Source organism: Diabrotica undecimpunctata, chromosome 9 (genome assembly GCF_040954645.1).
Source record: "Diabrotica undecimpunctata isolate CICGRU chromosome 9, icDiaUnde3, whole genome shotgun sequence".
Taxonomy (NCBI): Eukaryota; Metazoa; Arthropoda; class Insecta; order Coleoptera; family Chrysomelidae; genus Diabrotica; species Diabrotica undecimpunctata.
Genome location: NC_092811.1, coordinates 15,056,829 through 15,071,648, shown reverse-complemented (window position 1 = coordinate 15,071,648; position 14,820 = coordinate 15,056,829). Strand labels below are relative to the sequence as shown.

The window sequence follows — 14,820 nt, the reverse complement described above, 5'->3', positions numbered from 1 at the left end:
CAATATCATCGGCATATCTGAGATGATTGAATATCTTTTCATCGATGCTAATACCCTTTGATTCCCACTCTAGCCGTTTAAATGCGTACTCCATAACTGTTATAAATAGTTTTGGCGACAAGGTATCTCCCTGCAGCACCCCTCTGCCAATTTTTATCTTCTCAGTCATGTAATGGAGGTTAACGGTTGTTGTCGCATTTTCGTATATATTTCGAATAATATTTGCATACCTGTATTTAGTACAGTTATAGGGGTGAATATAGACGATAATATGAAATATAGGAAAGAAAACAGCTAATAATATTTTTTATAATTTATTTATACTTTTTACAAAAAAAATTTTTGTCTGCTCAACATATATGACACACAATATAATAATATATAAAAGTAACAAACGCAACATATCTATTGAGCAAAAATACCAGTGTTTCCAAATATGTTTACTTCCAAATTCTTTTGGTAGGTAATTTATCTGTGTTTGGAACTGCAGGTTTTAATATTTGTGTAGAATTAGGTTTTTATTGCACATGATTCATTACTGAAATTGTGATTGAGCAAAATAAATAATTTTATAGACAAAGTTGTTGTCAACAATACTATAATTCGTTGTGAACGTATTCAGTCGTTACTTTTAATTCTTCAACGTGAAAACCATCACATTCTGGTGAATAAAGTTTCTGAAAATAGATAAATATCGTTAGTTATAATATCCTGACAGTCCTGATATAAAAATTATATCTAATCGTATTTTAATCAATCTGCCAAGGTAGGAGTGGACAACCAGAACACCCGAGATATCAAAATATAGAGAGAAGTCCGCCAGGGTTGCGTGCTGTCACCACTACTCTTCAATGTCTACAGTGAAGCGGTATTTAAAGAAGCGCTCTCAGGTTCAATATAATGTATATCTATCAATGGAGAAGTTTTGAATAACTTGACGGCATAACAACAATGAGTTACTGAACGTAATGCAACGACTTGAACTGTAATTGAGAATGTGAATATCTACAAATATATAGGAATATGGATAACAATAAATGTAGACCAAACCAAGGAAATTAAAACACGTATTGAAATAGCATGTGCATCATATGTTAAACTAATGTGCATCTAAAGTTTCTTTGTTGTCGGGATATGAGGTTAGAACTACGCCTAAGGATGCTTCGGTGTAACGTATTCACTACTCTTCTTTATGGCTTGGAAGCATGGAAATTAAAACAATTACATCTGAATAAGTTAGCCTCCTTTAAATTTAGGTGTTACAGAAGAATCCTACGAATATCATGGACTCAATGTCAAACGCAGAAGTTACTAGAAAAATAGGAACTGAAACTGAAATGATACTGACTATAAAAAGAAGAAAAATTGAGTACTTAGGCGATGGTAGGAGAGGGCAAAGATACTCATTATTGCAGCTTATTATGCAAGGCAAAATTCAAGGAAAGCCAAATGTGGAAAGACGAAGAATATCGTGGCTTAAGAATTTGTGGGAATGGTTTGAATTCAGTATTGCAGAACTATTTAGAGCGGCAGTCAATAGGGTCTGCATATCCATGATGGCTGCATATCTGCATATCCCACATTCAGAAGATGGAACTTAAAGAAGAGGAAAAAGAATAGGAAGCATCATACCAGAAAACATAATAAAGAAAGCCACAGGATGGTAAGGACTATCAGTGAAATTATAAAACAAAAGTAGATTATTATGAGAGACTGCTACATGATAAATAAAAGTAACAGAACAGAAGGAACTGAACAAATAAGACGGAGTCAAAAGCGACTTACACACTATAAGAGTAGCTGCGAGTATGCTGTAGAAGATAAGGTGATTAGTGGGTAAGGTCAGATTAGTATACTTCGCGTCAAGTACCTAAAGTCTCACAATACCCTAAACCGATATAACAGGAGCTAGGATGAGCATGACTTAAAAAAAAGTAGTGCAGTAAATAGTGAACAGTTTACTAGTAAAGTAATATACCGACTCATAAAACTGAGATTCCGGAAATTCTGATGAAGACCACAGGAAGGCAGTCGAAATCTCGACATAGCAAAATCTGAAGTGGTGCAACCCGAAAACAAAGCAAATTTGATAATAATATTTCTGATAAGCCTCACTTCCACATGTTAACATCCAAATCATTCAGCTTCTCGGCAATATGGATCTAATAAAAACACTTAACGTAAAGAAGTGATGTGAGTAATACTAATAGTTTGTTGCTCAGTAAACAACTCAATTTGTTTAATCATAGAATAATTCGAATGTCTGGGGAACTATTTGTCGTTTAAAATGCACATTATAAATTAAACTATACATTATATAAAATAAAAAAAAATTGATTACCAAAGTTTTCCCCAAAATCATACACAATAGAATATATAACAAATGCGAAGCAAATATATCGGAGTCACAGTTCGGATTCCGAAGCGCATTGGGCACAAGAGAGGCGATCTTCAGTCTGGAAGTTTTAATTCAAAGATGCAGAGACATGCACAAGGACGTCCACTTGTGCTTCATCGACTTCTCCAAGGCGTTTGACAAGGTCAAACATGATAAACTCATGGAAATGCTCAGGAAGATGCATATTGATGGCAAGGATCTGCGCATAATAACCAGTCTTTATTGGAACCAAAGTGCTGAGATAAAGATGGGCAACTTACACAGTGGAAAGATAGATATTAAAAAGGGTGTACGACAGGGATGCGTCCTCTCGCCGCTCCTGTTCAATATATACTCTGAACAAATCTTCAGAGAAGCACTGGGAAAAGTTTCGGAGGGTATCAAAGTAAACGGAGAAGTAATCAATAATATTAGATATGCTGACGACACAGTTATTATCGCAAATGACTGCAACGAGCTTCAAAGACTCATGCAAAGCATCCACACAGCAAGTCAAGAATATGGTTTAGAACTCAATACAACCAAAACTAAATGCATGTTCATCAGCAGAACACAACAACCTCCGATGCAATTGACATTAAACAACCGAAAAATAGAACAAGTGGAGACATACACATACCTTGGAACCACAGTCAACACAAAATGGGACCAGTCAACAGAAATAAGATCACGAATTGAAAAAGCGCGAAACGCGTTCAACAATATGAAAAAGTGGTTCACAAGCAAAATCTCAATGGAACTAAAATTAAGACTGGTCAAGTGTTATGTCTTCCCGGTCTTGTTGTATGGAGCAGAGGCATGGACCACAACGGAAGCCACCCTGAAGAAACTAGAATCCTTTGAGCTGTGGATATATCGCCGTATTCTTCGGATATCCTGGACAGACCACATCACTAACGTGGAAGTAATGCAGAGAATAGGCAAAAGCAAAGAAATAATCTTCACCGTAAAAAAACGGAAGCTTGAGTACTTCGGACATGTCATGAGGCATACTAAGTACCGGCTGCTACAGTTAATAGTCCAAGGAAGAATCGACAGTAGGAGGGGTCCGGGAAGAAGACGACACTCATGGATGCATAACCTGCGACAATGGTTCGGACTAACATCGACCAAAATGTTCAGAGGTGCCGTAAACAAAGTCAAAATAGCCTTGTTAATAGCCAACGTCCGAAACGGATAGGGCAAAGGAAGAAGAAGAAGATTGATGACGATTAATAATTTTTGTAAAAAATGAGTACTTTACCTTGCAATCCTTGCTATCCGTAATATCCGTATATAAGGTCCAGAACGAAGTACCGGTGTTAGAACTTAAAAACCAACCTCCAACTAGACTTGCACCTTTGTACAAGAGTTTCTTTAGACCTGGTAAAGTTTCAGCATCGTTTTTACTTTCTTCGTTTACCAGACATAACACATATCTAAAACAAATAATAATAATTTTAATAGCCACCCAGGTCAAATATTATTAATATAGTAGAATAGACGAATAATAATATATTTAAAAAAATGTTTGGCCCGGAGAAATTAGCCAAAATATTGAGGCCATGAGTCTTGAATGAAATAAAAAAATAAAAAAAATACAAAATGTTGAAAAACGATCGATTTTGAATCGATTTTTATCGCTTTTATATTTACATGGTAACTTACCTATCACATTTGGGATTTGATTTGGCAAACCTGATAGCCCGATTAACTCTTGCTAAAGGTTCGATGATCTCCAAGTTAATGGTATCCGCTAGTTTACTTGAAAGCTCGTTTGAATTGCTAAACTTTCTGAGCGTTCCACTTTTTTCGGTCATCTTAAGAAGATCCTTGAAGAGAGAAAACGAAAAGATAATTAATAGTAAATGGATGAAAATCTTCTTTCTGTGCAAATTTTTATTTTGCAGGGAAAGTTGTGGAGCAAAATCAAATCTATCGTTTGTTACAAGATGAGGATTTCTCCTTAAAGAAAAATATGAGTCTCGAACTTTTACGAAAGTCAACAACAATTTTTACCGGAATTGAAACTTTTTTACCCGAAAGTTAACCATGACATGTTTTTGGACGTGTTTTGTTTGCGTTTCAAGAATTCGTTGTCAAAATAAGTGTACCTTTCGTAGTTTGCCAGTTATTCCATTTTTACTATAGTGTATTTTTATGTATGAGAGAGTAATAAAACAATAAATTATGTATGCAAATCCCTAAACTGTTGATACGGGTGACTCAATGAAAAACAGATATTTGTCAACAAGTTTACAGAAGTGTATAGGAAAACAATTTTAAATTGAGTATGACCACCAGGTATAAAGGTTGGAGCAGAATAGAATACAATAGTTGTGAGGATTACTAATCCCTAAATAAGGTTGCCAGTGTCGGAGTGATGGAGGTTAACAGGTACTAATGAATTTGCAAGAAATGTAAGATGTTTATTTGATTGGTTATATATAACCAATAAAAGTTTAATAAGTACCTACCTATTTGCAAAATAAAGTTTAATTCTTTAGATAAAATAAAACGTTTTATTTTATCTATTTGCAAAATAAAGTTTAATTCTTTGCCTATTTGCAAAATAAAGTTTAATTCTTTGGATAAAATAAAACGTTTTATTTTATCTGAAATGAGTGCATTCCACGAAGTAAGGGTTTCAACAATCAAACATTTAATTCTTTAATTCCAGGAATCTACGACAGTAATTGACTAGATAATTACCTTCTAAACTTATTCCACAGAAAATGTGATAGTGGGTTTTTCCATTTTGTATATAGGAAGGTCCAAGTGGCGTATTCAAAATTCTTAACAGTTCACTAAAAGTAGGTACTTCAGTTGCAAGGTGCAGTTTATTGTGTATACTAGTGTTATGGAAAATTTGGAAGTGCCGTGTAAACGCCGAAAAATTGGTCCTCTAACAGTTAATGAAAAAACATTAATATTTAATTGTTTTAAATCATTTACAGACAAACGTTTATGTGAAAGTGTTGATGAGACCGTTGAGTTAGTTAGCAGTACACCTTGGTGTTGGGAAATCTACGATTTACAGAGTTATTAAAGAAGAGAAATGTGGTAGTTTTCAAATGCCACGTAATGCTCCAGGGAAACCAAAATTTCAAATAGAATATCATTTTAAAGAAGGACTTCGACGGAAAGTGCATGAATTCTTCTTTAGACAAGAATTTCCAACATTGGATAAAGTTCTTGTCTCAGTTCGAGATGATAAGGATTACCCAGAAATGAGTCGAAGTACGTTATGGAAACTTTTAAAAGAAATAGGCTTCCGCTGGAAAAAGAATCCCAGAAAGTTTATTTTATTAGAAAGAAGCGATATTGTCATATGGAGAAGACATTTTCTAAGAACCATAAAGGAAATGAGAAACCAAAAAAGAAAAATATTTTATCTTGATGAAACATGGATCAACGAGGGTCATACACCAAATAAATTTTGGCAGGATGAAACTGTTACAAGTCAAAGGCACGCTTTTGTAAATAACTTATCTACTGGTTTAAACCCACCATCAGGAAAGGGACGCAGGCTGATAATAGTACACATTGGCAGTTCAGACGGTTTTGTTGAAGGTGGTTTATTAACTTTTGAATCAACTCGTACCGGTGACTACCATGAAGACATGAACGCTGATGTCTTTCAAGAATGGTTCGAACAAATGATAGATCTTCTTTCTAAGAACTGTGTAATAGTAATGGATAATGCAAGTTATCACTCCAGACTTATAGAAGGACACAACCAAGTGGTTAAAAAAAGACTTGCAGAATTGGCTGAGTTCAAAAAATATTACGTACCATCCCGGATCTATAAGAAAGGAACTTTATTCGTTGTGTGCCCTTCATAAAGAAAAATTTAAAAAATACGAAATTGATGAAATTGCCAAAAATCGTGGAATGACAGTACTTAGATCCCCACTTTATCATTGTGAATTAAACCCGATTGAACTGGTATGGGCACAGATAAAGAGTGAAGTTTCAAGAAAAAATACCACTTTTAAAATTCATAAAATTCATTCATTAATTACTCTCTCGTTCATAAAAATAAACTATAATTTTCTCAAAACCCAAAGTAAATATTTTCGTTTTGACAATTTTCACCGTAATAACTGAATCGTACTGAATCGAAATCCGTCGACAGTTTCCCTCTATCTATTGTAGTTTTGTGAATCTAAGAGTGGACAGACAGACGGATGAACGGGACGTCGGACGGATAAACATAATTTATAGGATCAAAATTTTATTTGCGTATTATTTCATTTTAATTAAATTTAAAGCGAACATATCACGTTTTTTAAGTTACTTTAAGTTACTGGTCTCTATGAATATTTGCATTAATATGGTGTGTATAAATGTATATAGAAAAATTAATTAACAAATACTTTTTGAACTTGGCTAAGGTAAAACTAAATTCAATCTTACCTTTATGTATAAAACAGCTGGTTTAACATATTCTTTAGAATCAATATTAACCTGGAAGTCCCTTTTTCCTACATAGTTAATAAACGCTGTAATAGTTTCTACGGGTCGTTTTGGATCAAACTGGGTGCTCTTCGGAAAACCTTCCTTTTGTAGGTAACTGTTAAAGAAAACTTGAGCTGTGACGAAGTACCTAAAAGAATATAATTACTATAACTTTAATATATACACTTTTGTGATTATATTTTGAAAATAACTTAGACACTATATTTTTGTGACATTTTTATGATTATTGTACACACTTGAATATTTTAGTTCTATAGTGTATTTTTATGTATGAGAGAGTAATAAAACAATAAATTATGTATGCAAATCCCTAAACTGTTGATACGGGTGACTTGAGTATGACCACCAGGTATAAAGGTTGGAGCAGAATAGAATACAATAGTTGTGAAGGTTACTAATCCCTAAATAAGGTTGCCAGTGTCGGAGTGATGGAGGTTAACAGGTACTAATGAATTTGCAAGAAATGTAAGATGTTTATTTTATTGGTTATATATAACCAATAAAAGTTTAATAAGTACCTACCTATTTGCAAAATAAAGTTTAATTCTTTAGATAAAATAAAACGTTTTATTTTATCTATTTGCAAAATAAAGTTTAATTCTTTAGATAAAATAAAACGTTTTATTTTATCTGAAATGAGTGCATTCCACGAAGTAAGGGTTTCAACAATCAAACATTTAATTCTTTAATTCCAGGAATCTACGACAGTAATTGACTAGATAATTACCTTCTAAACTTATTCCACAGAAAATGTGATAGTGGGTTTTTCCATTTTGTATATAGGAAGGTCCAAGTGGCGTATTCAAAATTCTTAACAGTTCACTAAAAGTAGGTACTTCAGTTGCAAGGTGCAGTTTATTGTGTATACTAGTGTTATGGAAAATTTGGAAGTGCCGTGTAAACGCCGAAAAATTGGTCCTCTAACAGTTAATGAAAAAACATTAATATTTAATTGTTTTAAATCATTTACAGACAAACGTTTATGTGAAAGTGTTGATGAGACCGTTGAGTTAGTTAGCAGTACACTTGGTGTTGGGAAATCTACGATTTACAGAGTTATTAAAGAAGAGAAATGTGGTAGTTTTCAAATGCCACGTAATGCTCCAGGGAAACCAAAATTTCAAATAGAATATCATTTTAAAGAAGGACTTCGACGGAAAGTGCATGAATTCTTCTTTAGACAAGAATTTCCAACATTGGATAAAGTTCTTGTCTCAGTTCGAGATGATAAGGATTACCCAGAAATGAGTCGAAGTACGTTATGGAAACTTTTAAAAGTTTTCATAGTAGTACCGGTGACTACCATGAAGACATGAACGCTGATGTCTTTCAAGAATGGTTCGAACAAATGATAGATCTTCTTCCTAAGAACTGTGTAAAAGTAATGGATAATGCAAGTTATCACTCCAGACTTATAGAAGGACTGCCCACAACCAAGTGGTTAAAAAAAGACTTGCAGAATTGGCTGAGTTCAAAAAATATTACGTACCATCCCGGATCTATAAGAAAGGAACTTTATTCGTTGTGTGCCCTTCATAAAGAAAAATTTAAAAAATACGAAATTGATGAAATTGCCAAAAATCGTGGAATGACAGTACTTAGATCCCCACCATATCATTGTGAATTAAACCCGATTGAACTGGTATGGGCACAGATAAAGAGTAAAGTTTCAAGAAAAAATACCACTTTTAAAATTCATGATGTTAAACAGTTGTTTTTGGAGGCCGTAAATAATGTAAAACCTGAAAACTGGGAAAAGGCAGTAAATCACACTATTAAAGAAGAGGAGAAAATGTGGAAGCTGGACAATATTACTGATAAAATGATCGAGCCAGTTATTATAAATCTTGGTTCTGAAAGTTCATCTTCTGAATCTGATTTGGATTTGTAACAAGTAGCTGTAAGTTTTATATTAATATTTTTATTCATCTATTTAACATACCTCAGACGGTTTTAAAAACTCTTTTTCTCTTTTGTAATTTTTAAAAATTAAAAAAAATGTGAATTTTTTAAAACCCTTTTTAATGTAGGCCAGTCAGTTCTAATATAGTGTGTGATAAAAGAGGTCACTTTTGTTTACATACACATAACACTTTATAACACTGAAATAATTTATTTATTTTTTACAATTATTCAAAGTAATTTTTCAATTAATCTTGAGCACGACCATGGAGTGGTCGGAGCTACCAGTTAAAATTATGCTAATTACTCTCTCGTTCATAAAAATAAACTATAGATACAGATGATGAAAATAGACCAAAACAAAAGACGCAAGAAATACTAAGACATAATGAAAATAAAAATGAAATGTCATTGGTATTCAGTACCCACAAAAACACCTTCCGTTTTAACAAAAGCAGAAAATTTAGTTCTTCTTGTTTACATCGAAAACTGGTCAGGCAACCTTATCTTGTCCACGGTCTACTATCCTTCTAACCAATCAATCAACAAAAGCAACTTTAATGCCTATTTTAATTTACTTGGACATAAGTCCATAACAAGAGGTGACTTAAACGGCAAACATCACCACTGAGGCTTTGGAATAAGCTTAAAATGGGAAAGTTAACGGGAGTTGGTTGTATACCATATTAGTTAAAAACCTTCTGTTTTCACTTTCATGTGAAAACAAATGGATTACAGCACTTGATTTTTTTCTTCAGAAGTAATGTTTTTGGAATTATCAGTTCCCAAGTATAATAAAAGATTCTTTCAGATTATCTAAGGCAATGAAACTTGTAGAAAATCATAAATGAAAAATTGAAGGAAAAGCTGACTGTTGAAGAAGTCTAAGCTCTCTTTTGTGTTAAAGTTTATGTATAATGTATGGATCATAGCCATTGTTTACTGTAATTTGTTTGATACTATTTAGTTCTTTGTTGAATTCATAGAGGGGTAGACAACTACTGAAGTTATTAACGGGAAACAACCTACCATATATATGTACAAGAGAACCAACTTGTTAGCTTACAGCTATAGCTGAAATTAAAAGAAGAACAAAACTGGCATGGGGAGCTTTCGGCAAATTAGCATATATCTTGAAAAACACCTCCATTCCTGTAAACTTAAAGAAAAAGGTGTATAACACATGCATACTACCAGTTTGTACTTACGGCTTGGAGACAGTAGCCCTTACCAAAAAATCTGCTAAAAAATTAGAAACAACGAAAAGAGCAATGGAGCGAATCATGCTTGGAATATCACTAAGAGACAAGATTAGAAACACTGAGATAAGACGTAGAACGAAGATTAGGGATATTGTGAAATGGCGCTGGGCAGGTCACGTAGCCCGATATAATGACAACAGGTGGACACGGAGAATTCTAGAATGGAGACCAAGGACGACAACAAGAAGCATGGGAAGACCTCAAAAAAGATGGGTAGATGACATAAGAACAGTGGCAGGCAAACAGTGGATTAGATTGGCGCAAGATAGAGAAAGATGAAAGCAATTAGGAGAGACCTACATTCAGGAGTGGATGGAAAATGGTTGACAAAGACAGAGCTTACAGATCCAAATAAAACAACCGATCTTTTAGACTACTTTCATAAAAAGGGCGGAAATGGGTGCTAGTCCTGGACAACTGGACAAACTAAAAAGAAAGCATACATAGTTCTCCGAGTGCAAAAAACTTGTAAAAATAAAAAAGAAAACCTAGGGGAAAGTGGCAAAACACACAAGTGACAAAACGCAGTTATTGACAAAGCAAACCAAAACAGACCAGAAGACTTCACACAGTGAACGCACTGTCACAGACAGAAGAAAGAACTCAAAAAATGTCAAAAAAGAAAGGTAAATGGGCAACAACAGACATAGAGAAAGCAAGCCGACACAATCGCAGACTATCTTTAGATAGCATTTAGTCTATTTATCAGAGTAATGCCTCTAGGATAAGCAGAACCACCAATCATGCTTTTCTTGAAGCTCCATATCAAATGGATCTCCTAATATTAAATAAGTAAAACAGATCATCAAGAATGATATACAACCTACTAAGGCGCCGGGATACGACTTCATGCATTACATAGAACAAACATATATGAATGAAAAGACTACAACTAGGATTTCTACACAGAAAAAATTTACAAAAAACAATCGCTAACGGTCCTTAATATGTCCACAATCATGCTATCAGAGATCTGCAGGCACTAACATTCTATAAACAGTGCAAAAAATTGAACAATATCAAAATAGGCTGTGCGTGCATCCCAAGTTTTCCTTAGTTTTTATGCTAACGTATCTGTGTACCTATGTGCTTATCCGACCGGTAGACAAGCCAATATGTGTTATATTTGGTAACTGAACATTACACTTCTCTGACATTCTAAAGATAACAAATTTTACTTATGTTTTTAATGTGAAATATATTCATCCTTGATAACCTTGAACTAATTATTACCTTGAAACAATAAAAACAATTTCCTCTTAAATTCTCTTTTAAGTTTAGGCCAACTATATAAAAAATATCTGCGTAGAGCTTTAGTGATTCATTAACTTCAAAATATTTTTCCCATTTGCTTATCATTGAGAACTTATATCCCTTTACATTTTGTGATGTAAAAATCAGAATAGTGGAAATTTACTTGTTTAGATAACCCATTATCGCTGTACTTGTAATTTTGAATAGACCTTCAAGTGTCATAGGTATTTTATAAATGAAATGTACATTATTTTGTTACAAATTATCATAAATACTTATTAGTTAACTAAACAGGTGAAATTAGAGATACCTTTATTAAAAAATTCGTTGCTTAAAAAGACCAAACCAAGTATTAAATGTATATTTCTTCGTATTTTTTAATTGGTCTTCTTGTATTGGTCAATATTTTGTCCATTATTAATATTATAAATAATAGTAAACGTAAGCTATTTTGATTTAAGACTTTATTGCATTTCATGACTTTCAGATGTTTTTCCATTAAACTTCTACAAATACTCTATTTCTTCTACTTTACCAGGCATCTATATACCGTTCTTCCTTAGATTGTATCGAAAGGCGCTCTTAAATGTGGGACATTTAGATATAGCTCTTCTTGTATTTCTAGTTTTCTTCTGTAATAGTTTTAATTATGTGTATACTGTTATTCTTTTGTTATCCTTCAATAAAGCTGCTTGTTTGTATCTTATTTTATGTTCTATCATCTTTGTTTCACTTTTCTTGTCCTTTGTCAACTTTTAATGCCGACACAGATAAACACGACTCTGTAATTATCATATTAACATTGGTGTCTTTTTATATATGGGAGTACTCCGGTCGTTTTCTCATTCCGCTGGAATTTGCCTAATTTGCTATACCATTCTTTTGTGTCCTCTCCCAACTATCTTACTAATTTTCGTTCAATCAGATCTGCAGTGCAACTCTCATGTTTTAATTATTTTTAAAGCATCTTCTACTTTTTCCATGTTTAACTCTTTAGGTTCTAGATGTTCTAGTGTTTGTTAAATTTAGTTTGTTTTCATCCAATTTATCTGTATAATTTGTTCATAAAAATGTAACATATGATAAGCCCATAAAATACGCAAATGGTGTTAGATCAGGCTTAACAACGATCTGCATTCAACTGGCGTATCTGCTGTGTATATGATATACAGATAAGGTGACAACATCTCCCTGCAGCACTTCTACCTCCAAGGCTCTCACTTCGGACAGAGTTGGCCCTATTCGAACTTTGAATCTTTTGTTGGCTAGGTATGACGCAAAAAGACATGTCATCGCTTTACTGCAACCATATTTACTCATTATGTTCAGGAGGCCTTCATGCCAAACTCTGTCAAAACCCTAACTGACATCAAGAAAGACGGCTGCTATAAAAATTTTTCATTAAACTCTTTCGTTATATATTCGGTCAACCGCAAAACCTATAGCTCGCATGAGTGCACTGTTCTAAATCCAAACTGTACTTCTGGAATAATTCATATGGTCTCAGATTTCTCCTTGAGTCTGGTTAGTATGACTCTTTTGGCGATTTTACTTATCGATGGTAGCAGTCTTACCGATCTATAGTTTTGCGGAAAATATTGTTCTGAAGCTATTTTCTTGTGGCATTTTAAAGTAATTACTATTTAAATGGGAATAAGCCACAATTAAAGGTTAAAGTACGTTTATTGACGTTTAAATTTCCACTTCGGAAATCGTTCTCAAAATACACACATTAGTAAATTAAACAAATTTTTGTTTTTTTGTTACTTAGTGAAAAATTCTTCTAATAATTTAACTTTATCTGACTCATTTATATTGACAATTCAGACATACATTATACATTTTAAAGTAGACGACTTTAAAATGATATCGCCAATATTATTGAGTCGCGCTCCCGGGACGACTTTACTTATAAGATAGTTTATTCGATGACATGAAATCAAATTTAACTTGAGAATATCCATCAGAAAAGATCATAGCATGTAATTCGTCTTTAAAAAGACAAATACATGCCATGTTGACAGTAAAATTCTCCTGTTAGTGATTCCACAGTAAATTATGAAGCAAAAACCAGGAAAAAAAATTACTTAATTGTGGCTTATTCCCATTTAAATAGTAATTTTGCGGAAAAGTCTCATTTCCCCCGGTTTTAGATCATAATTACGTGAGCCCCTTTCCATCTGCCCGGGAAGTATCTTAATCAAATCATGTTGTTTATTGTGTTTATTATATAAACTATTGCTTTCGCCGGCAGATTTTTGAGCGCTCTGTTGGTGATGTTAGCTAGCCTGGTGGGTTCTTTGCATTTGTCACTTTTATTAGCTGTTTGATCTCTTCGCGGGAGGTACGTGTTAAACCTATTCTGTCCCTTAATTTCGTTTTCTCCGTATAGTGATATAATTGGTTTTCTGTCTTTCCAAAGTATTTTTGAAAGCTTCCAGAACGCAGATCTGTTCGGGTTCAGATTCTTGGATATAGTTGTCCCAGCTTTCGTGCCTATGGTTTTGTAGTTGTCTTTTGACCTCCCTATTTAGTTCGTTAGCAATCCTTTTATCTTTGTGATTCCTTTTTCTGTTTGCCCTCTTTCTTTTTCTGTTCTTTTTTCTAATCAGATCTTATAACTCGTCGCTGTTATCTCTGACTCTTCCTTTTAGTGTTGTGGTTTCTTTTTCTTTGGAGCTGACATCAATAGCATTTTGAATTGTCTGTTCTAATTTACCACACATGCTTCGAGTTCTGTTATGTTTTTATTGTGGGTATTTCTCTGATGTTTTCGCTTACAATTCTCTTGAAGTTTGGCCAACTTGTTTCCTTTTTCTTGTGGGGCTGCAAATAGTCTAATGCTATTGCACCTAGAGTCAGGACTGCTATATTCAGATGTATGGGAAGTCTGTCTCCTCCGTGAACACATGTCGGCTAAATTGGTCCGATCACATAGGTGTTATATCTTTCTTCGACATAGCCACATAGAAGTCTTTCGTTGAGGTTAGTAACGCAGTCGTAGCAGTTGGATAATCTCGCCTTAAGGTCCCTTATAATAACTGTGGGCTCCTCTGAATCTAAAATGATGTTCTAATCTTTATTGAGGATCGGTGAAGACGGTCTAACATAGGCTTAAACAATTTTATTGTGTCATTTGCCATGCTGATCTGGATTATTGTTGCTTCTATTGTGACCAGATCATCCGGAGCTAGAATTAATTGGTGTTTTATTCCTTTTTTCACCCACCAAGATGGCTGTACCTCGTGATAATAACCTTGGATCATTTCTGTAGATATCATAGCCTGAAAATTTGGTTTTCTTTCTTTTCGTTAGTTTAGTCTCTTGGAGAGCTATAATACCTACCTCGAGTCTCTTCCAATTCATAGATCATCCGACTAGTGTTGCATCATTGTTATCCGAAGCTACCCAGTGCGTTCACTACAGTTGTCATTTTTTTAATGTACTGGCGAAATTTTGTATTTGCAAGTTCAAATTTGCAACAAGTGCTGAGGATTTGGTGTTGGTTGATGCGGGAGATGCTGCAAGGCTTGGTCCCTTTTT

The 14,820-nt window shown here is 33.9% G+C and overlaps 1 protein-coding gene across 3 annotated transcripts in view; it reads right to left on the bottom strand.

The window, feature by feature from the left end:
- Positions 1-301: 301 nt before the first annotated feature.
- LOC140449579 (uncharacterized) overlaps positions 302-14,820 on the bottom strand; it is a 52,330-nt gene continuing 37,811 nt past the window's right edge. For all 3 annotated transcript variants that reach the window (XM_072542794.1, XM_072542792.1, XM_072542793.1), the window contains 4 exons: positions 6,797-6,986; positions 4,046-4,209; positions 3,642-3,816; positions 302-677 (listed from right to left, as the gene is read on the bottom strand). In XM_072542794.1, the coding sequence (XP_072398895.1) occupies positions 597-677; positions 3,642-3,816; positions 4,046-4,209; positions 6,797-6,986 (610 nt within the window). In that variant the 3' untranslated portion in view covers positions 302-596. The remainder of the gene's footprint in view (positions 678-3,641; positions 3,817-4,045; positions 4,210-6,796; positions 6,987-14,820) is intronic.